The sequence below is a fragment of the Salvia miltiorrhiza genome, chromosome 8 (genome assembly GCF_028751815.1).
Source record: "Salvia miltiorrhiza cultivar Shanhuang (shh) chromosome 8, IMPLAD_Smil_shh, whole genome shotgun sequence".
Taxonomy (NCBI): Eukaryota; Viridiplantae; Streptophyta; class Magnoliopsida; order Lamiales; family Lamiaceae; genus Salvia; species Salvia miltiorrhiza.
This window is the reverse complement of record NC_080394.1, coordinates 48,412,102-48,434,011: the sequence shown is the minus strand read 5'-3', so window position 1 is coordinate 48,434,011 and position 21,910 is coordinate 48,412,102. Positions and strand designations below refer to the sequence as shown.

The 21,910-nt window shown below is 34.8% G+C and overlaps 1 protein-coding gene across 2 annotated transcripts; it reads right to left on the bottom strand.

Annotated features, from left to right (window-relative positions):
- Nucleotides 1-4,447: 4,447 nt before the first annotated feature.
- Nucleotides 4,448-7,673, bottom strand: LOC130996871 (serine racemase). 2 transcript variants are annotated; one of them, XM_057922146.1, is made up of 7 exons: nt 7,529-7,673; nt 6,137-6,323; nt 5,941-6,027; nt 5,623-5,853; nt 5,153-5,226; nt 4,880-5,066; nt 4,448-4,792 (listed from the first exon to the last, which is right to left on the bottom strand). In XM_057922146.1, the coding sequence occupies exons 2-7, from the start codon at nt 6,298-6,300 to the stop codon at nt 4,540-4,542; spliced, it is 996 nt and encodes a 331-aa protein (XP_057778129.1). In that variant the 5' UTR covers nt 6,301-6,323; nt 7,529-7,673; the 3' UTR covers nt 4,448-4,539. The 2 variants fall into 2 exon arrangements, with proteins under 2 accessions (XP_057778129.1, XP_057778130.1); XM_057922147.1 differs by lacking the exon at nt 7,529-7,673 and having other exon boundaries at nt 6,137-7,169.
- Between the last annotated feature and the right edge of the window lie 14,237 nt (nt 7,674-21,910).

Genomic DNA, 21,910 nt, shown 5'->3' with positions numbered 1-21,910 from the left:
GGATCTACTATTTTTAAATTAAGTTAAAAAAAATTTACAAAATCAACAATATCTAATTTCCATCATGAAAAATATAACATAAAATACTTTTATCTAATTACTTTTAGTTTTTATTCTTTTGAATATAATATATTTATTATTTTTAATTTAGTTAATATTATTAGTAAACTAAATATAAATATAAAATATATATATATAAAATAAAACGGATCCACGGGTCGGATCTGGGCCGGATCCGGATCTACAATTTCAAGATCCAGATCCAGATCCAGATCCAGATCTAGATCCGTTTTCAAAACTGAGATCCAGATCCAGATCCGTCGGGTCCAAAAAATTGAGATCCGTCGTTTTCAAAACGGATCTGGATCCACGGATCTGGACCGGGTCCAAGATCCACTGCCATCCCTAAGTAGGAGTATAATATTAAATTTAATGAGAATTGTATAATAATAATTAAATTTACAGACTGTCAAGCAAATAATCTAAGTCAATCTCATTTTGAGCAAATAACACTAAAACATCAATAACAATATTAATAGCCATCATATAATCATATAATAATTTTGGGCTTTTAAAAGTACAAACTGTATTATTATTAAAAGTTCATATTTAAATAGCTCAAAACTAATTTTTTTTTAAAAATACGAAAAAAAATAAAAAAGAAAATATGACAACAAATATGTTTATATAAACAAATACATAATTCATACATATAATTAAATAAATCTATATTATATTTTAAATTCTAATTTTAGGATATATAACTATTTTTTGTACAAATTCATATTAAAATTTTCTTTTCCTTAATTGCATTAACAACTACTATAATTTAAAAATAATTATAATTTTTTTAATGTAAGCTTTTTTGCAAGGAAAAAAAAGGCATTTACTTATTTTTTAGCCAACAAACGAAAATAAAATAAAAAAGGAGTATGTTGTTCAATATTCGAGTTAAATGAGAACGAACAAAAATTACAATCATAACTTTTTTATTTCAAACTTATTTTTTTTATAACTTGGGTTAAGTACCAATTTCCCCTATCGATATCGTTCCTATATCGTACATGACCCTATAGTCAGGGTTAGAGTTGTTTACTACCTCAACGTGGCAAAATCGCATCAAATACCCCCCTCCCTGCGTCGTAACACCGTTATTTTTTTAAAATTAAGACAGGCCTCTCTTTCTCTCTCTCTCGCATCCTTGTCGGCGAACAAGGCGGTGCAGATCCAGGCGTGCCACGTGGACGCCGAGGCGCACTAGGGAGTGTGCACGGACCCCTTCGAACTCGGATCTGAGGCCGGAGATAACAAAATAGGGTGGGGTGTTGCAGGGACGGCAGCGGCGCCTGAGACAGAGGGAGACGACGACGTTTTTGTCGTTGCCAAGAAGAGAGAAGCGGTGCCAGGGCGGCACCGTCAATCTGTGAGCAGGGCATCAAAAGCTCGGCGGCGGCGACTGTACCGTCGTTCTGTCCGGAGCAGGGGAATGAGTCAATTTGTGAGAAAGGTCGAGGGAGTCAGAGGAAGCGCACGTCGCCGGCGAGGGAGCAGTGAAGGAGAGGCAGATGGATGGTCGGGCGGAGGCTTCTCTCTAGGAGGGAAGTCGTGGTGGCGGAGCTCGAGTGATAGAGATTTGTTGAGTTCGCGGTGGGGAGGTTCATTGGGGGAGGGGAGGGGAAGGGGAGATACCGACAGTGTATTCAGAAGTGGGAGGGAGTCTCAGCTTCACTGGCGGCACGCCGAGGGGAATTGAATGGGGGCCCTAGGTACCGCGGCGGAGGGGCAGTGTTCTCTCGCCGGGAAATGATGCTCGAGGAGAGAGAGAGAGAGAGATGACCCATCTTAATAATTATTATTATTATTATTATTATTATTTTTAGTGGTGTTAAAACGCAAGGGGGTATTTGGTGCGATTTTGCCACGTTGAGGTAGTAAACAGCTCTAACCCTGACTATAGGGCCCTGTACGCGATAGGGACGCCATCGATAAGGGGAAAATTGGTACTTAATCCTTATAACTTTTACATCGAATTAAAAATCTTCTCGTAATCTTTAATTTAACATATATATTAAATATTTTTTCATGAATCGAAGTTAACAATTTTTTAGAAAGAATTAAAATAGAAAAAAAAAGAAAGAAAATTTGGTGGAGAAAAATTAAGAATATAGAGAAAATTGGATGGTAAAATAACTCATCTTTTATAAGTATTATATATAGATGTATATACTTCATGACAAATCTTAACCAAAAAAAAAATATTATAATGATATTTTTCTATTTTTTCAATATTATATATCTAGAGAGAGAAAGATAGTAAAATGTAGAGGTTCAAATACATTTAAGAAAAGAGAGTATAAAATAGAAAATATTTTCAGTCATTAGATCGTGGAGATCTACGGTGCATTCATTATGTGTGTGTGTATATATATACTCCCTCCGTCCATGAAAGAACTTCCTAGGAGGGAGTGGCACGGATTTTAAGAAAAAAATATTGTTGAGTGTATTGAGAGTAGATAAAAGGTAGTTGAGTGTATTGGAAGTGGTGAAAAAGTGTTATAATTAATATTGAGAGTTGTGAAAAGTGAAAAGTAAGAGGATTATAAGTGGTGGGGTATAGTCCAAAAATAGGTAGGAGGTTCTTTTGTGGACGTCCCAAAAAGGAAAGATAGGAAGTTCTTTCGTGGACGAAGGGAGTATATATTAAAACCTCACCCTAAACCTTGTATTTTAAAAATTATACATAACACAAACTTAACAAATTTTGGTGAACTTTTTAAAATTTTAAAATTTATATAGTTCAAAAATAGTATCTACTCTATCTCAAATTTGAGATAGTTCTTTGTTATTTGATTATTATTTTTTATAAAAATTAAAATTAATAAATATTTTTATAATATTGTCTTGATATTTGTTGATAATAGTGCATCATATTTTTTAATTAAAAATTTTAATTTAAATATTTTTATGTTATGCTTGATAAAATAATCCAACAATTAATTTTGATGTTCTATTTCTTTTATTTTTATTGAACGAGAAGAGAAGAGAGATAAATTTGTAGGAGAAATACAGATAAATAGAGATAATATAATAACAACTTGAGGGTGAATAGGAGAGAGATAGATAAAAATGAAAGAATATAGAAAAAGAAAGAGGCGAGAGAAAAATAATCACTTAAATTTTTTTAAATTATAATAATTTATTTATTTCAAATTCGTATTTAATGACTTTTACATCAAATTAAAGATCTTGTCACGATCTTTAATTTAAGATACATATCGAATATAATTTTATAAATCAAATTTAAAGATTTTTAGAAAAACATAGAAGTATGAAAAATAGAATAGAAGAGAGAAAAGTTTTGGGATTGAGAAAAAAGACGTCTGAATGTGCGATAAAATGAGGAGAGAGAATATGTTAAAAAAATGTACAGTAGAAGAAAAAAGCGAAACTTCTCTCACATTTCTTCTTTTCTCTCTCCTCTCTCCCCTCTCTTTTAATTTCCAAAATATTATCCTCAATTAATATTGTTATTGTAAAAATGTCATTAAATTGGCGGGAAAAAAATTGGTATTTTATATATATAGGTTTCACTAAAATAGAATACTATTATTGGACCTGTGCCAAAATTACCATTTCAACTTTTCTCTTCGATACACTGCATATAAAATAGGGTGATGCTAAACAACCATATTATGATCAACCCACAAATTAATTAAATATATGTTTTAATTTATTTTTTTCAAATAAAAATAAAATTTAGTTATTTTAATGTATTACCCATATTGTAGTTATTTTTTTATAACTTTTTTGTTTTTTTAAAAAAATAAAAAATGCTATAAATTAAAAAAAGGTACATTTATAGATACTACAGTAAAATAATTAAAATTTATTTTTATTTTAAAACATAAATTAAATAGTCAAATTTTTTTTATTGAACTAGTTTGTGAGTGATTACAATGTGGGTGCATAAATTTATTGTATAAAATATTTATTGTATAAGAGCATTTATCAAAGAAAGATAATAACTTATTAAATCCTAAATTTTGGATATTGTTGCAAATTCAAGCCAAACAGCAATTAAGGCTCAATTTTACAATTTGTAACATATTAGACCTTCTAACTTTTTAGCACGTAGTTGAAGTTGAAATTTTGAAAATCATATTAGGTTAGAAACTCAAAATTGATTGAAGACAATTGAAAATCATTGTCTGAATTGTCCTCCCGTATTGTCAATTTTGTCGTCGGATCATGGATGCCGGAAATAGCAATTCAATCCATAGGAAAGCTCTAGCTCCACCGCACCAGCTCGCAACTCAATTACTTAGAATTGACTATACTGGAGAACAATCCAGATAAAATGGGCTTCAAAATCCTCAATCAATTTTGAGTTTCAACGTAAGATAGAGTGGCAATCTCTGCTCCATGTATATGCTAAAATGCAATGTCATTGGGACTTAATATTGATTTTTCTCAATAAAAAAATACATGTCACAAATTCATCACTAGCTAACCTTGTGAGAGAGGAAGGGCTCTTGCAACTCATACTCTCTTGCTGAAGGATTCCCACATCACATCCAAATCAACATTGCCTCCTGAAACTATGATCCCCACATTCTTGGAGTCTTCCCAACTGGGATTATTCCTGAAACTCTCCGATAGAACCGCAGCAAGGCCGATTGCTCCACTTGGCTCCACCGCAACCTTCAGAACCTCATAACACAATCGCGTGGCTTCTATGATCTCTTTATCCTCGACAACAATGATGTCGTCCACCAAATCTCGGACGATAGGCCTGTGGTTGAATTGCAGGGGCAAGAAATCATTTCACTGGAAGGATTAGCAAGCCAGAAAAACATTATGCCGGGATATAACCATTTACCACGTGAAACTTCCAAGAGAAGCTCGAAGACCATCAGCTATGGTCTTCGTCTCAGGTAGAGTGATTATAGTGCCTGCCTTTTTGGATTGAGCTGCATCGTCTGCTCCCTTTGGTTCTGCCGCCAGTATTCGAATTGAGGGATTAATCGACTTGGCAGCTAATGCCACGCCTGAAATCAAACCACCTCCTACAAACAAAGCCTATAATATGTAAGCATGTAAATAGAATGTGTGACGCAAGCAATAAATGGAGTCGAGAAATATAAGAGCATACCACTTATTGGAACTATTATGGTGTCGATTTGAGGAATCTGTTCCAATAGCTCCAGAGATATGGTTCCCTGTCCACTGCAAGCTGTTCGCTTTTAGTACAAATGCTTTTGTTTCGTGTATTCAGCGTTTAAGTCATTCTTATGCTATCAAGATGTCTTATCTTTATGCTTGCAGAAATCGACATTATCATGAACGAATGTTATTAACTTATTATCTATTCGTTATGTTTATGGAGAGTATGATAAGGGATTATGTGAAACCAGGAAACCTGAAAAAATAAATGGCATTTTGACATTTAAATCCTAACCAATATAAAGTTTTTGACCTTATGTTCAGAGAAGAATACAGATTTCCACCCTAACGCGAATAAGTATATTTTGTATTGATTAAAAGGAGTTAATATAATCCTTTAGCAGTGCTAAATGAGGAAGATGTCGAGCTCATAATAGATCCAGTGTTTCAAGAAATCACCTTATGATACGCCCATCATTATACGGATGAATAAGAATAGCACCGGTATCTTTCAAGACCTTTGCAGCGACCTCCTCCCTAGATTGTATCGTTGCCTCACTCCAAATAACCTGACCACCATAACGAATGACATTCTCAACTTTGCATTTTGGGGCATTTTTCGGAATGACTATATGTGCTGGTATTCCTCGTAGTTTTGCAGCCAAAGAAAGCGCTGCAGCATGATTCCCACTAATTGTTTGTAGATAGAATCAGGCATCAATTTGGAGAAGTAGTCCACAAAGCTAAGTACGATATATCAGTGAGCTCGTAATGAACCTGCTATGTGTCACAACCCCTCGAGCTGCCTCATCGTTTGTAAGCGAAAATACAGCATTGCAGGCCCCTCTGAATTTGAAAGCTCCACTGATGTCACAACAAAACGAGCTATCTTATTTGCATTTACAAATTTAAAATATAACATACGAGCTATCTTAATTGCATTTACAAATTCAACAAGAGGCGTGCATCTCACCCTTTCTGGAAACATTCACATTTGAAGTGAAGCTTTCTTCCAGAGAGAGAATCGAGAGTCTCTGAGGATAAAACTGGAGTTTTGTGCGCGTGAGAGCTGATGCGATCTTGTGCTGCTTTTATTGATGAAATATCAGCAACATATGCTTGGGCTTTTCCTTCCATTTCTCACCCTTGAATTTCACATACTGAATGCATTCAAGTCACGGAATCATGAACTATCTCGAGTATAATTAATGTTGAAACTATGAAGAGTTCATAAAGATCAGAAATGCTAATAAAAACTGATTCCCAATGTTCAACTCCATCCATCAAATCAAAAGATTTAGAAGGGTAAGGCTTAAGCAGGTATAAATGGGGAAAACCATACACATATAAAAGTGGTGCTTGCTTGTAATAAACTCATCTCAAATTCTCCTAAAGCCACAGTCCGGTGCATCCACCCTAGTTAAGTCCTAATTGTGATAAATAAACTCCAATTTAGGATTACTAAACCCTAATTGGGTGGATGCACACAAGTTTTTGCCAATTCATTCTTCCATTATAACCCTCACATCCAATCCAGTCCAATTCAATCTGATCAACATCTTTAAATAAAAATAGCAATAAAAATAATAGTCACAGCTTAGTATCCTTCATTTTTTTACTGTTCAGTTTGTCACCTCACCTGAACTTTTCACACATTTCACTCAGAAAACAAGTTTTACAAGATGAAAGCAAGAGATATCACAACTTGCTTTTCAAAAACAGCCAGTTTTCACTACACATTAATTATTTCTATCCTTTACAATATTAACCGAGAAATCTAGGAGTAAAGAGCCAGTGAATTAGTTTTTATGAAATGAAATGACCATAATGTGATGTAGAACAGTTAAATCCGATAAGAAACTCCCAATTCTCAGGCTCTCAGCAAATATATTTTTCTAATTTTGTCAAAACAAAGCATCTCATAAGGGAAAAATCATCGAAGAATAAGCAAGAAATTCCAAAAATTGCAATTAACCCGAATAAAAACCAACTTTCTGAATTACTCCCTCTGTCCCAGCTGAAATGTCCTGCTTTCCTTTTTGGGTTGTCCCACTTGAAATGTCCTGTTTCCTTTTTTGGCAATACACTCTCTCTCTATACTTAATATTTAAATAATTTCCACCAACCCACTTTATCTACTTTATACACATTTCTTAATCTCCGTGCCGAAAAGAAACAGGACATTTAAGCTGGGACGGAGGGAGTACAAAATTCGGCAGAAAATCCAGAACTCAAGATTCTTCCATAACACTATGGTATGGGTTTTTCTGTTGCAATTAATATCAGCAACACCACAGAATTAAAGGAGATAATTGAAAAAGGAATATTTACAAATGGAAAGTGAGTAAGAAGGCGGAGAGATTACCAAGTCAACTTCACTTTGTGTTGGAGTAGAGATTCAACTATTCAAGTTCGTATTTCCGATGCAGCATAACATGATTCCTTCCAGTGAAAAGACAATGTAGAAATCAAAATTTACTACTATTATCTATTTATTTATTGAGTTGGGCATTGGACAATAATATATTCCTATTTAAAAATGAATTTTGTCTTTAAATATTTGGAGCCTGCCAAATATTACGAATACTAATATGATGTCAAAATATTAAAAATCACTATTTTCGAAAAAAAAGACAAAAAATAAGGGTTAATAGTGTTTTATGTCCCGAACATTCAGCATTTTCTATAAAATGTCTCGAACTTTCATTTTCTCCTAAAAAGACCCAAACTTTTAACTTTTTCCATAAAATGTCCCGCTATACAGAATTCGGTGATGGAAAGATGACAAAAAATCACGAACTTTCAACATTTTCCACCAACAGTGGTTCCTAATATTGTTTTTCAATAATGAAGATTTTCAAAGTATTTCATCCGCTCGAGATAAGTTATCTTTTGGTCACCAAATTTAGTATTGCGGGACATTTTATGGAAAAAGTTAAAAGTTCAGAACTTTTTAGAAGAAAATGAAAGTTCGGGACATTTTATGAAAAATGCTGAAAGTTCGGGACATAAAACACTATTAACCCAAAAAATAATGTTCAATTTAAATGGTAAACGTGATTAGGCCCATGCTACCATGCGAGCTCAGGAAATGCTTAGGCCAGTGACAGTGAAACTCCAGCCCTAATAAAAGCATCCACAGTGGTTGAGTAAGCTCTTTACTCTATAGAGTGGGGGACCACTTATGAGTAAGGAGCCCACAATGGAATGACTCATTCTCTTACTCTATCATTTTAGTTTTGATTTTTGTATTTTTCATTTAACTTTAATTGGACAAATTTAAATAACACAATTATTTAAAATTAAAATTGTATTAATTTAAAAAACCTACAAATTACATAAAAAAAACTAAAGACATAATTAAAAAAAGACATAATTAAAGAAAGGCTTAAAAAAAACTATCTATTTTCACCCCCCTTCTCCGAGCTAGAATCGCCGCCACACGTTTCTTGTGCCATTCTAGCTGCTCTGGAGTCATGTCGAAAGTCCTCATGAAGATGATTCGATCATCGTGGATTTCCCTCTTGAGGGCATTTTTTGTGTCGTACAGCTCCATCATTCGTTCGAGCTTGGTGTCAAACTTCTCCATGTACTCCTTACATTCGGGAGGAGGCTTCGAGCTTTGCGACGCTGCGTTTCCTTTCCCCTTAGCCGCCCTCGCCGCTTTGTTTCTAATCGGCCGGGAAGACGTGATTTCCTCGCTGGACGCCGAGGTGGTGAAGTCGCCCTTCTCAGTAGTCTTTGTCCTCTTGGAGGAATGCACGTCTCCATCGAGGTACATAGATTTGAACCTCCGGTTGATCCGGAGGAGCTTCCACGCGTTCCACATCTTGAAGGGGCTGCTTTTGCTCCTTGCTTGGTAGAGACTTTGGGCCTTCTCTCGAAGCATGTCGTCGGAATGGCCGGAAGGCCACTTAGAAGTCGTCTCCACCCAAATTACCTCCCACAACTACACCTCTGAACTCATCCAGGCCCAATGAGATTTTGTTTTCCGGTGGCCGAGGTTGGCGCCGATGAGGGGGTTCACCCGGTCAAGGACGCGTTGCCAATAGGACTCCCCCTTTTGGTCGACACCCCGGATGGCGTCATTCGTCTCCTCCGCCCAAATTCTGACGATGAGGTCCGTCTCTTCTTGGGTGTAGGTATGAGGGGGACCCTCCCTTCCTCCATCACCGGCGCCAGCGCATTCTCCTTGTAGGCGATTGCCTTCCGCCGCCCGTCTTTCTTCGGCTTCGACGCATTGTGGGCCGCCGGCACCTCCTCCTCATCGTGTGGGGTCTCCTCCCCCAAGTTGTATCCCGATAAATCGGGACGATAGTCGCCGGAGAGATCAGGAATCCAATTTGGGTCATAGTAGTTGGGATTGTTTTGATCCATTTTTTGAAGGGTTTGAGAGAGGATGAAGAGAAAATTGAGATGGTGTGAGAGAGGTGATGGAGATAATTGTGTGGGTGAATAAATGGTGGACGAAGTACATATTTATAGAAGAAAACTTAAAAAAAATAAAAATAAATAAACAAGGCAACGGTCAAATAGGAAAATAAGAAGAAAAAAAATTCAAACGGTCAAATAAAAAAAAAGAAGGAAAAAAAAACCAAAAAACAAAAACTAGGCAACGGTCGAATCATTTGAATTTCCGAATTTCCCCTTTTTTTATATATTTTGCGCGTGTAATACACGCGCATGATTTAAGAGGGAATGAGTCTTACTCGTTTAAACGAGTAAAACTCAAGTAACCACCCTCCCACAATAGCTTACTCGATGGAGGGTTTACTCAAGTAAGACCCATCGAGTAAGCCACTACAGATGCTCTAATAATATATTGGGCTAAATGAACTAGCAGAAGACTATATATATCAAATATCATAATAATTTCCCTTTCAATATATATATATATATATATATATATATATATATATATAAACACTTCTTAAAATATAAAATATAAACAATTTTCAGTCCTTAGATCATCGAGATCTATGGTTGATTCGTAACCCTATTCAATGAATTCGTGGTTCTGAGTTCGAATCTCAAAGGTAGCAAAAATTTATTTTTTACAATTCGTAACCTTGTTGGATGAATTCATACGTGTTTCTACATAAAATTCGTACATTGAAAAACGTTTTTATTTTTATTTTAAGAAGTGTTTTCACGGTAGCCCTTCCATATATATATATATATATATATATATATATATATATAGGGAGAGGTTCAAGAAAGAACCACTAAATAAAAGAAGAACGGAGAACCATTTTCAGCAATTCGATCATCAAGATCTACGGTGGATGCATCATCTTGTTGGATGAATGCAGATTCCCTATATATATATATATATATATATATATATATATATATATACTAATTTCATCCCATTCTAATAGGCTAACTTATTTTAGACACAAAGATTAAGAAACTTACTTTTTTAGTAGAAAAGTGGTGTGGTATACACTGATTATATTTTGTTGGGAACTTAATGAAATATCCTAGCCCTAGTTTTGATGATACCAAAACTCTTAAAATTTCTGTTTATAGACTAGAACTTCTCGAACTCAAGTGTTAGAGTTCATGTTCTCTAGTCTAACTGCTGTTCTGAAGACTGAAGACTGAAGTATAAAGTACTGAAGACAGAAGATTGAAGACCAGAAGATTGAAGACTGAAGTTCAAAGAACTCTCAACTGAAGTTAGTTGTGAAAAGACAAAGTCAAATACTGAAGATTTGATTGGACGAGAGTCTCACTGAAGGATCAGTTGAGACTAAAGTATTAATGCTGGTCACGTGGATTTAGCGGACTGATACTCAAGTCAAGTATCAGTTGACATTCTTCCTAGGACTGAAACTCCAGAGTTAAAAGAAAGCCACATACTTTCAAGTACAACCGCATTAAATGCAGAGATATTGAAGATCGTCATTTCTCTGTAGAGGGCGCCTTACCTCTTGTACTTGAGACGCCGTTCTTCGCCAATTTAGGAACCTCGAAGATTGAAGCCTCAGCCAAATTCAAATTACTCTCACAACAGACGAATTCTTGAAGACCATCTTGCCAACATATCTATTCAAGACTTCGGCTATAAATAGTGCTCGAGGAACACCACAATCTTCACCGATTCAAATACACAAGCTAAACCTCTGCCAAAATTACAACTCAGCATACTCACTGCTTTAAAGCTTGAATCGAAGAAGAGAATACTCAAAGCTTAAATCAGTTTACTGATTACCTTCATTCTCTTAGTTACTTAGGCAAATACTATGTAAAATTCAAAGCCTAAGTCCCCGATTACAGCGAGTCTGTTCTCTATAATCTAGTTGGTAATTCGAACCATTTTCAATTGAGTGAAAAAAGAGTTTGAGAGAGAGAGAGAGTTCGAGCCAGTGCCTGAACTCAAGAGCTCTTAACCCCTGCACGCAAGACAAGTGTAGTCTATGCTTTTGCGAGTTAAGAAGGAGACGAGAAGTCCATTCCAGTGTATTGGCGCTGAAACCTTGTTTCAGTTAAAGGTTTGCTGTGCACCCGCAAGCACTAGCCCAGAGTGATTGTCAGTGTGTTTAACTGACCATGGATGTAAGATCTTGTTCTGAACCACGTAAAAATCATTTGTCGTTTATTGCTTTCAGCCTTACTTTCTTATCTGTGCACAAACGCCTATTTAACTAAAACTGACTAACTGCAAAGTGAAACTATATCCTGACAACGTGCTAATCACGAATGCTATTTCTTAAGTTTAGTTTTCTGCTGCTAGTGTTATTAGTCTAACTGATAAATCTTCAGATAATCAGTAAGATTCATAACACTCATCTGTTTCAAAATCAGACTGAAACCCTTTGTGGATATCAGTTAAAGTACTGAATTTAACTGAAGTCAAAATACTGAAGTTACTTTAGTATCAGTCTCTCACCTTCGTTTAACTGAAGTTGTCTTTAACTGCTCACATCAGTCAAACTCTTTCAGTATCGGTTGATAATATTTCAGTTAACTACAAAAGAATTTTGAAAAATAGCCTACTGGTGTATTCCCTCCCCTCCCCCATGCACCTGTTCAGTGACCTCTCCGGGACCCAACATAGTTTTCACTCAAAATAAAAAATAAGCCTATTCTAGTGGGACGTTCCAAAAAGGAAAATTAGCTAATTAGAGTGGAATGGAGAGAGTATATCATAATAATTTTAGTCTATTAGTATTAAATTTTCAACAATAACGTTCTAATAATTATAATCAACGCTTGCGTGCAATGTTGTATTTTCCTACCTTTGTGTGATATAGAGGTCCCGCATGCAGAGACTTATTTAATTATATCAAACTAACTTATTTCTTATAGTAAATTTAAAATCTATCCACTCAAATAAAAAATTTAAATAATACCTAGTTTTTTGTGTCTGCTGTCTTTTCAACATTTCTTTGTTTCTCTGATCTTGGTTCTTTGGTCTGTCTCTCTTGTTTTTTGTTTCTAGTGAGTGAGCTGGGCTTCCTGGGGACGATGATTCGGTCGGAGTCTCTGAGGTTGTCCCACTTCCGCTTCATGTCGGTTTTTGTTGGTGTTTTTTTTAGACGAACACTCTTTTTCCTCTTTTAGATTTTTCCTTTTGGGTTTACCTTAAAGAGGTTTTAATGAGGCTCAGCCCTTTGTCTGCGCCAGTGCTATCAAAGGTGTAGGTTCTTTTCACTGTTTTTTGCTTCTTTTTTTTTTAATACAATTTCTATTTCAGCATATTAAACTATCCCTAACATTAAAATTAAAAAATTAGCCACAAATTCATCCTCACAAATACACTACACATTTTCAAAAAAAATCATCACACCAGATCTCTCTCCTCTCTCTGTAACTGTAAGCTCTCTCTCTCCTCTCTCTCGCTCTCTCTCATACAAACACACACACACGTTGCACATAGATGCATACATAATTTCCTAACATGCATACGGCCAACAAATGATGGAAAAGTTAAGAAGACTGATCCAAGTAATGTTCAAAACACAGTAATGATATCAACCTAGTGCGAAATTGTGTGGCCCATAGTTCGCCGTCTCTCCCTCTCTCTCTCTCTCATTTCTAATTTTCTGTTTTCTGGTATCTTAATTAATTGGTCTTTGACATTATTAATAAGTGATGCTTCAAAGTTTGCAAATCGTGGGGGAGTAGGCCTAATTTATTTCTGTTGAAAAGATCTGTGCAAGCTTGCCTTTAATTAACGATTAGAATAATCGTTACTGTTCTCGATAGCAAGCTTGCCTTCAATTTCATGGCCATTTTGCATGAGAGTGAGGTGCTTTTCAATTTAGGAGCATCTGTCATTTTCTATTGGCAATTTGCACTTTTTTTTTTATAAAATATTTTTTGATCGATCAACGGTTTTAAAATTTGAATTATATTTAAAACGATAATCTAATAAGCAAGCATCTTTAAACATTGATTTTTCTTGTATTTATTTTTAATGTTCTTAAATTCACAATCAGATCTATGAATTTATAATTTAATGTTCTTGAATTCACAACTAAATCTATGAATTCACAACCAACTCGATGAATTCACAACTGAATCGTTAGTGTTGGTTGTGGATTCGAGTTTTAAAGCTCGAATTAACAACCAACTTGATAAATTCACAACAGAATTGCTAGTGTTAGTTGTGAGTTCGAGTTTTAAATCTCGAATTCACAACCAACTCTATTGCTAGTTGTGAATTCAAGTAGTCGTGAATTTGAGTTTTAAAACTTGAATTCACGACTAACAATATTTATAGTTGTGAATTCACGACTAACAATATTTTATAGTTGTGAGTTCACGCTTTAAAAATTGAATTCACGACTAACAGTATTTTAGTTGTGATTTCAAACTTCAAAATTCAAATTCACGACTACTTGAATTCACAAATAAAAAATGAATGTTGGTTTTGAATTCGACTGACTGTGAATGCACGGGTAATTTTTAAATTTTTTATATGCAAGAGTAAAATGGTAAGTGTGGGCAATTTTTAAATTTTTTATTTTAATGGCTGATTTTTAAATTTACTATTTCAAATTGACTATTTTCAAAATTCACTATACTTATATATATAGGGGGCGGTTATTCAATAAACCACCCTTATTTTAAGAATTACGAACCAGCAAAAATGCATGAATTTTATGTATAACACGCATGAATAAACTGTATAAAGGTATGAATTGCGAAAAATAATTTTTTTGCTACCTTTGGGATTCGAACTCAGGACCATGAATTTATCCAACAAGGTGATGAATCAACCGTAGATCTTGATGATCTAAGGGCTGAAAATGGTTCCTAATTTATATTTTAAGAAGCGTTTTTATTTTAGCCTTCCCCTATATAGGAAGAGATATATATATATATATATATATATATATATATATATATATATATATATAGGGGGCGGTTATTCAATAAACCACTCTTATTTTAAGAATTACGAACCAACAAAAATGCATGAATTTTATGTATAACATGCATGAATAAACTGTATAAAGGCATGAATTGCGAAAAATAATTTTTTGCTACCTTTGGGATTCGAACTCAGGACCATAAATTTATCCAACAAGGTGATGAATCAACCGTAGATCTTGATGATCTAAGGGCTGAAAATGGTTCCTAATTTATATTTTAAGAAGCGTTCTTATTTTAGCCTTTCCCTATATATATATATATATATATATATATATATATATATATATATATATATATAGGGGAAGGATCATGTGAGAACTCTATATTTTTGTGAGAACTAGGAACTAATTATAGCCATTGATCATCTCCATCCAACGGTTATTATCTATCAAATTACCCAAGCATTATTTACGTGTAAAAGGATCATCTAGTCATTTTATCATTTTGTGTAACCGTATTATTCCTAAAATCATGCAAGATCAAATTTTGTAATTAAGGAAGGTGGGATTTTACCAAATCACGTTCATTGCTTTATTTCTAATCACCCACTAAGTTACGTTTTAAGATCTTTATCGGCAGTTGATACTTTGTTTGCTTGAATATTTGTATCCAATTCAGAGATTTTTATTCATTTAAGGATGAAGACTCTTAAAAATTATATATTAAAAAAACTGAATTTTTCATTCTTGATTTGAGTTGTAGAATGTCTGTCGAAGGTTAGTAATTGAATTCTTATTCATGTTGTATTTAAATGTTTCATTAGCATCATAGCTTGAGATTCTTCCGCATAAAACAATATTACAAGAATACACGATAGAACTTGTTATTTAATGTGATTTGAATCATACATGTGGCAAGGAATGGAGGCGCGATGCTGTGCGCAGGGAGGGTGATGGCGGTTGGCGATGCGGATGGCTGATACAAATTTTTGGTTTAAATTAACTATGCTCAATTCTAGAAGGCCCTTGTTCTACGTTGAATTGCCTATTATTCAAATATTCAATATCAATGTTCATCCATAATGTTCATTGTGGCATACATCATTGATTTTTTCACCACAAATTGTATCATCTATTTCAATTTTAACTATTAAAAAAGTTGTGGAGAAATCATCATTGTATTATGTGTTTAGTTATTCACCAATATTCAACGTGGAAACAACGTAGGCTGAAATAATATTTTCATTGCAACCTAGATATCGTTTGATAAAAATACGCATATTCAATTGTGTGAAATATGAAAATTTCATATTTCACTATCATTGGTGCAAATATTTGTTTAAATTAATTATGTTCAATTTATGAAGGCCTTTGTTCGACGTTAATTATGTATTGTTCAAAAGTTCAAAATCAATGTTCAACAATAATATTTTCTATGGCATGTACAATGTTTGCTTATTTTAGTGTGAGATCAATCTTAATTTAGTTCCATCAATTATTATGGCCAGGTAAGATATGTTCATTTCACCAAGTATCAATGCTTTAACACTACAAAAGGACACCATTATTTGAGACTTCCTATGTGAACGTCGATGAATAAATCTATTTGTTTAAATTAATTATGTTCAATTCTAGAAGGCCCTTGTTCGACGTTGAATTGCCTATTGTTCAAATATTCAATATCAATTTTCATCCATAATGTTCATTGTGACATACATCATTATATTTTTCCACCACAAATTGTATCATCTATTTTAATTTTAATATTAAAAAAGTTGTGGAGAAATTATTACTGTATTATATGTTTAGTTATTCACCAATATTCAACGTGGAAACAACGTAGGCTGAAATAACCTTTACATTGCAACCTAGACATCGTTTGATAAAAATCCAATCTTCTTAACAACAACTTTCTTAACATCATTCATCATTCTCAAACTGTCGAATAATGTAGATGGGGTTGTTCGTGTATGCAGCTTTGGAAATTTGTCGTTCGGCGCACTATCTGATCCTGTCGGCTTAGCTGACCAACGACCTCTGCGTTTGCACTTGACATCATTTGGATTTTTGATATTTTCCTTCATAGGTACATCCGCATTATTTGCAATGTTGTCTTCCTCGACCTCTCTCCTTATTCGCTCGAAGAATGAAACATATTTTATTGGCTCTTCAACGGCATCTTCTATGCAGCAAAATATTCACAAAATCAAAATCAAGAAACGAAAAACAATGTTATATATTAATTAACACAAAGAAAACGTATCATGCTTCTTAACACCCTTTCATTTCTCGTCCCTTGTGTAGCGCCTTCGCCTTTGTTCATCTCCTGTTATAAAACGTTTAAACTCACTGTTAAACCAACAAAGTACAAAACTAAATGAACAAGATCGACGTTTTATGAACATAGCTATACACTGAATGAACAATCTCAACATTTGATGAACAAGCACATAAGCTCAGCAACTACAACAAACTAACATTAGATGAAGGATTATGCATACTCGATATTAGATGAACAACGAATTAAGTTATAAAACGTTTAAACGCACTGTTAAACCAACAAAGTCCAAAAGTAAATGAACAAGATCGAGTTTTGATGAACATAGCTATACACTGAATGAACAAGCTCAATATTTGATGAACAAGCACATAAGCTCAACAACTACAACAAATTGACATTAGATGAAGGCGAGAAATTACAGTCAAAATCTTTCAAATGCAATATTGAACCAAGCTCAATACTAGATGAATAAATTCGAAATTTAATAAATGAACAAACACAAAAATTACTAAAAAAAGGGCCAAACAAATTAGAACCTTTTTAGAATTGTCAGAACATATGTTTATAAAAAAGAATTAATGCATATCTACAAGTATCTTAGCAATAATATGCATCTCCGAAGCCCAACTTCTGGTAAAAGAAAAAAATACGGAATGAAGGTTCGAAAGTTGAAAGTCGAAAGTCGAAAGTTGAGAGTATCAAAACGAACTGCATTAACAAATTAAACAAAAAAAAGTTTAAAAAATTACACTTGTGCATATGAAGAACATTAGTGGTGAGAATGTCTAATCATGGAAGGGATAAACAGATTAACAAAAAAAAAGGTAAAAACCATACCAGTTCACAGCAGGCGAACCAGCTGATGGAGAGCACTGTAGCAAATGAAGAATATGAAGGATTATAAACAAGGTTCTTGTGATGGATGAACAAAGCAACGGGGACAAAAAAAATCCGTTCACTGTGTGGAAGGCGTCGGAAATCGTATGTTCGAGGGTTCAAAATGAGAAAGACGGCGATGGGTGGGATAAAAGAGGTTGGTAGGTGAAAAGATTTTGAGTAATTAAATGCATGAACGGTAATTAAGGGATTTGGTATATCTGTTAAAAATGACTGTATATTTGTTCACGAAAATGCCCCTTAATATTACTATGCGATTTTCTGTTCATTTTAAAGGGGAAAATTAATTAAATGCAGAATTAAATATCCATCGTTAGATCTGGAATAATCTATGGACTAGAATGGTTCCTAAGTTTCACAATTAGATTAAATTTACACTAGATACTAACCCTATATATATATATATATATATATATATATATATATATATATATATATATATATATATATGGAGAGGATCATGTGAGAACTCCAATATTTTGTGAGAGGTACCAAACCAGACACGAACAATCTATTTAAACATACATGAATATATCCATTGGTAACGTGAACAACAATGTTAAACTAATTAACTGAATAACTCATCACACATATGAACAAACGCAATATACAGATGAATAACATCAATCCCACATGCATTCGTAATCCATGAACAAGACATTAAAGGTGGTGAACAACATAATAAAATCATTGAATAACACCAACTTCACATACATCCATAATCCATGAACGCCATAATAAAATCAGATAAACCTTTTTGTATAACTTAAAATGATGACGACACGAATGAACACAAACTGTTGGGAATCTTGTAGAATATCCTAATCCTTGTTTTGATGATACCAAAATTCATAGGTCGTATTTGTAATAGACTAGAATTGTTTTGAACTCAAGTGTTAGAGTTCGGTTCTAGTTTAGCTTGCGGTGTCGAAGACTGAAGACTGAAGAACGAAGGACTGAAGACTGAAGACTGTAGATACCAACTGAAGTATCAGTTGAAGAATCAGTTAGGAACTGATTACTTAATGCGCGCAATGGACTGATACTAAAGTCAAGTATCAGTTGAACATTCCTCCTAGGACTGATCTTCCAACGTTCAGAGGAAGCCACGTACTCACAAAGTACAGCCGCATTAAATGCAGAGATCTTAGGATCTTATCTCTGCAGAGGTCATTCCTATCTGGTGGATACTTTTCAGAGACGTCACATCTCCTGTCCATCAAGAGAGCCGTTTCCACCCAGACAAGAAACCTCGAAGATTGAAGCCTCAGCCCAAATTCGAATTGCTCTCCAACGGAAGAAATCTTGATGACGTTCTACGCCAACGGATCTATTCAAGAGTTCTCCTACAAATAGCGCTCGAGGACCACTTCAACCTTCACCGATTCAACGACATAAGCTGAAGCTCTGCTGAAATTGCTACTCAGCCTAAAGCTTAACCTCCCCAAAGCTTGAATCGAAGAAGAGAATTCCAAAGCCAAAATCAGTCACTGCTGATTACACATATTCTCTTAGACCTTAGGCGAACCTCTGTTTACCCAGAAGCCAAAGGTCAAACTTGCTTCAAAGAACTTGTTCTTTGTAGTATAGTTGGCACTCGTTCAAACCTCCCCCCCAAAAGAGTGTTTGAGTGATTCGGAGTTCAGGAAGGTACTCTGACTTTGAGTGAGAAGTCTTAGCACGGGTTGTGCTGAGCAGAGAAATCCGACACGAGTGAAGTGTGGGTACTGAAGAAGGGTTTTCTTCAGTGGTACGGTTGTGTGCACCCGGCAAGCACACAGTTTGGTTTGCAGTGCACCTGTTAAGCACTTGCGGAGTGGATTGTTGGTCTGATCAACCGACCGTGGATGTAGGAAAGGATTTTTCCGAACCACGTAAAAGTCTCTGTGTTGTTTACAGCTTTCAGTTTTACATTCTTACTTGTGTTATTTCAATTGATAAACTGAACACTGATTAACTGCAAAGAGAAACCTAAAGACCAACAACGTGCTCCACCGAGGCTATTGCGAAACTAAGTTTAATTTCCGCTGCGTATGATATCAGTCTGACTGATCTATCTTGTGATAGTCAGGAAGAGTGTTATCATCTCTGTTTTAGCAAACCCGACTGAAGCCTTTATTTGTATCAGTTAAGTTCCAGTAACTTAACTGATAACTCTTTACTGAAGAGCTTTCAGTATCAGTCGTCAACCCTGTTTGGTCAAAACTGTTTTCAGTAAAACAGGAGTCTGTGTTTGCGTGTAAAGTTTCGTTTTGATCTCTGACTGAGATCCCTCTGATTGAGGAGTTGCAAAAATAGCCCATAGGTGTATTCCCCCCCCATACACCTATTCGAGACCCTCAGGACCTAACACAAACATTGTATTCGAGCAATTTCTTTGATTTGTGAAAAAAACATAGAATAAACACACATACACGCACCAAATCTGATAAATGAAATAACTTAATTACATGCAGATTAAAAAATATTAGGTACCAAGCTAGACACGAACAATCTATCCAAACATACATGAATATATACATTGGTAACACGTGAACAACGATGTTAAACTAATATCTGAATAGCTCATCACACATATGAACAAACACAATATACAGATGAATAACATCTATCCTATATGCATTCATAACCCATGAACAAGACATTAAGGGGGGTGTATTCGTTGTGGATTTCCACAGACTTTAAAAAGTCCATGGAATTTAAATTCCATGGAATTCACATAGATTCCAGACGACTTTCAAAGAATTCGTGGTTGGATTTCACCCCAATTTTCACTGATTTTCGAAGACTTTATGGGATAATTTTGGAATTGAATTCCATGAAACCAGCACCCGCGGAGTCCCAGCAACCGCTGGAAACCCAGCGACCGCTGAGTTTCAGCGAGCGCTGGAAAACCAAAGTCTGCTTCTGTGGTATATTTTTGGAGTAGGCTTCTGTGGAATGAGGAAAAAAAAACCGAAGAGTTGTATTTAAAAAGCGTGGGTGGCTGGGCTGCCTGGGCCCAGCGACCGCGGCAACCCAGCGGCAGCTGGGAACCCAGCGCCCGCGCACACCCAGCGCTCGCTGGACACTCTCAACGATTGCTGAGTTCCAGCGCTCGCTGGCTTCTTGGCCGCGGGCGCTGGAACTCAGCGCTCACTTAAAACTTCATGGATTTCAATTCTCGTGGTTCTTGGCCGGATTTCATCGTGTGTATTTTTTGGATGAAATTCATGAAAGTCATTCTGGATTTTAAGTCAATGGAATAACGAATACACCTAGATTTGTATGGATTTTAAAAAGTCTTGAACGAATACACCCATATTTATATGAACTTTTAAAAGTCTTGAACGAATACACCTAAATTTCTGCAGACTTTTAAAAGTCTTGAACGAATACACCCAGACTTTTAAAATCTATAGAAATCCATCAAATTCCACAACGAATACACCCCCCTAAAGGTGGTGAGCAACTAGGGCTGCCACCGGTTCAGGAACCCCCGGTTCCGGGCCCGAACCGGCGGTTCAGGTTCAAAAATTTCATGAACCTGAACCGGCCCGCCTAAAATTTGAGGGCCGATTTTCGGACCCTGAACCGCCGGTTCCAGGTCGGGCCAAAAACCGGCGGTTCCCGGGCTTTTTTTCTTTTTTAATTTTTTTTGTATTCTTTTTTATGAAATTAAATGATTTGTGATGAAATTTCAAAATTTTTATTCAACTTAAAATATAAAATATAAACATGTGTTGAAATTGAAAATATAAACAAATATTTTTTATGTCATATTTTTAAATTAAATGACGTGTTGAAAATTTATAAACATGACAATTAATATATTTTTTAAATAATATTTTTTTATGTCATCTTAATTCTTAAGTAATACTTGTGTCATCTTAATTAATATCATGTCATTTTTTTAAATTTATAACAAGTTAAAAACTTATAAAGTTGACAATCAAAATATTTTTTTAAATTAAATGACTTGTGTTGAAAATTGAAATACAATAAAAGAAAAATAATTCTAACACATTGACAATCAAAATAATACATAAAAAATGATATCTTTATTCAATTTATTCTATGTAAAAAAAATATTACAAGGATACAAATTACAATCTTCAAAATTGAATAAGTAAACTAACTAATACTAACTAAATAACTAATTCATTATAATAATTCCGAAAGAGAGTTGTCTAAAAGGGGGGAAAAATAATACTCCATCCGCCCGCTAATTCATGACCTAAGGAGCAAAACATGAGTTTTAAGA

What these genes read in the sequence shown, in the direction of transcription:
- LOC130996871 (XM_057922146.1), bottom strand. Translation starts at nt 6,300, where the DNA reads ATGGAAGGAAAAGCCCAAGCATATGTTGCTGATATTTCATCAATAAAA. An exon ending in TGTGAATGTTTCCAGAAAGG is followed by an intron (nt 6,028 to 6,136) that starts GTGAGATGCACG and finishes TTGTGACATCAG; the next exon opens with TGGAGCTTTCAAATTCAGAG. An exon ending in CATAATAGTTCCAATAAGTG is followed by an intron (nt 5,067 to 5,152) that starts GTATGCTCTTAT and finishes CTTTGTTTGTAG; the next exon opens with GAGGTGGTTTGATTTCAGGC.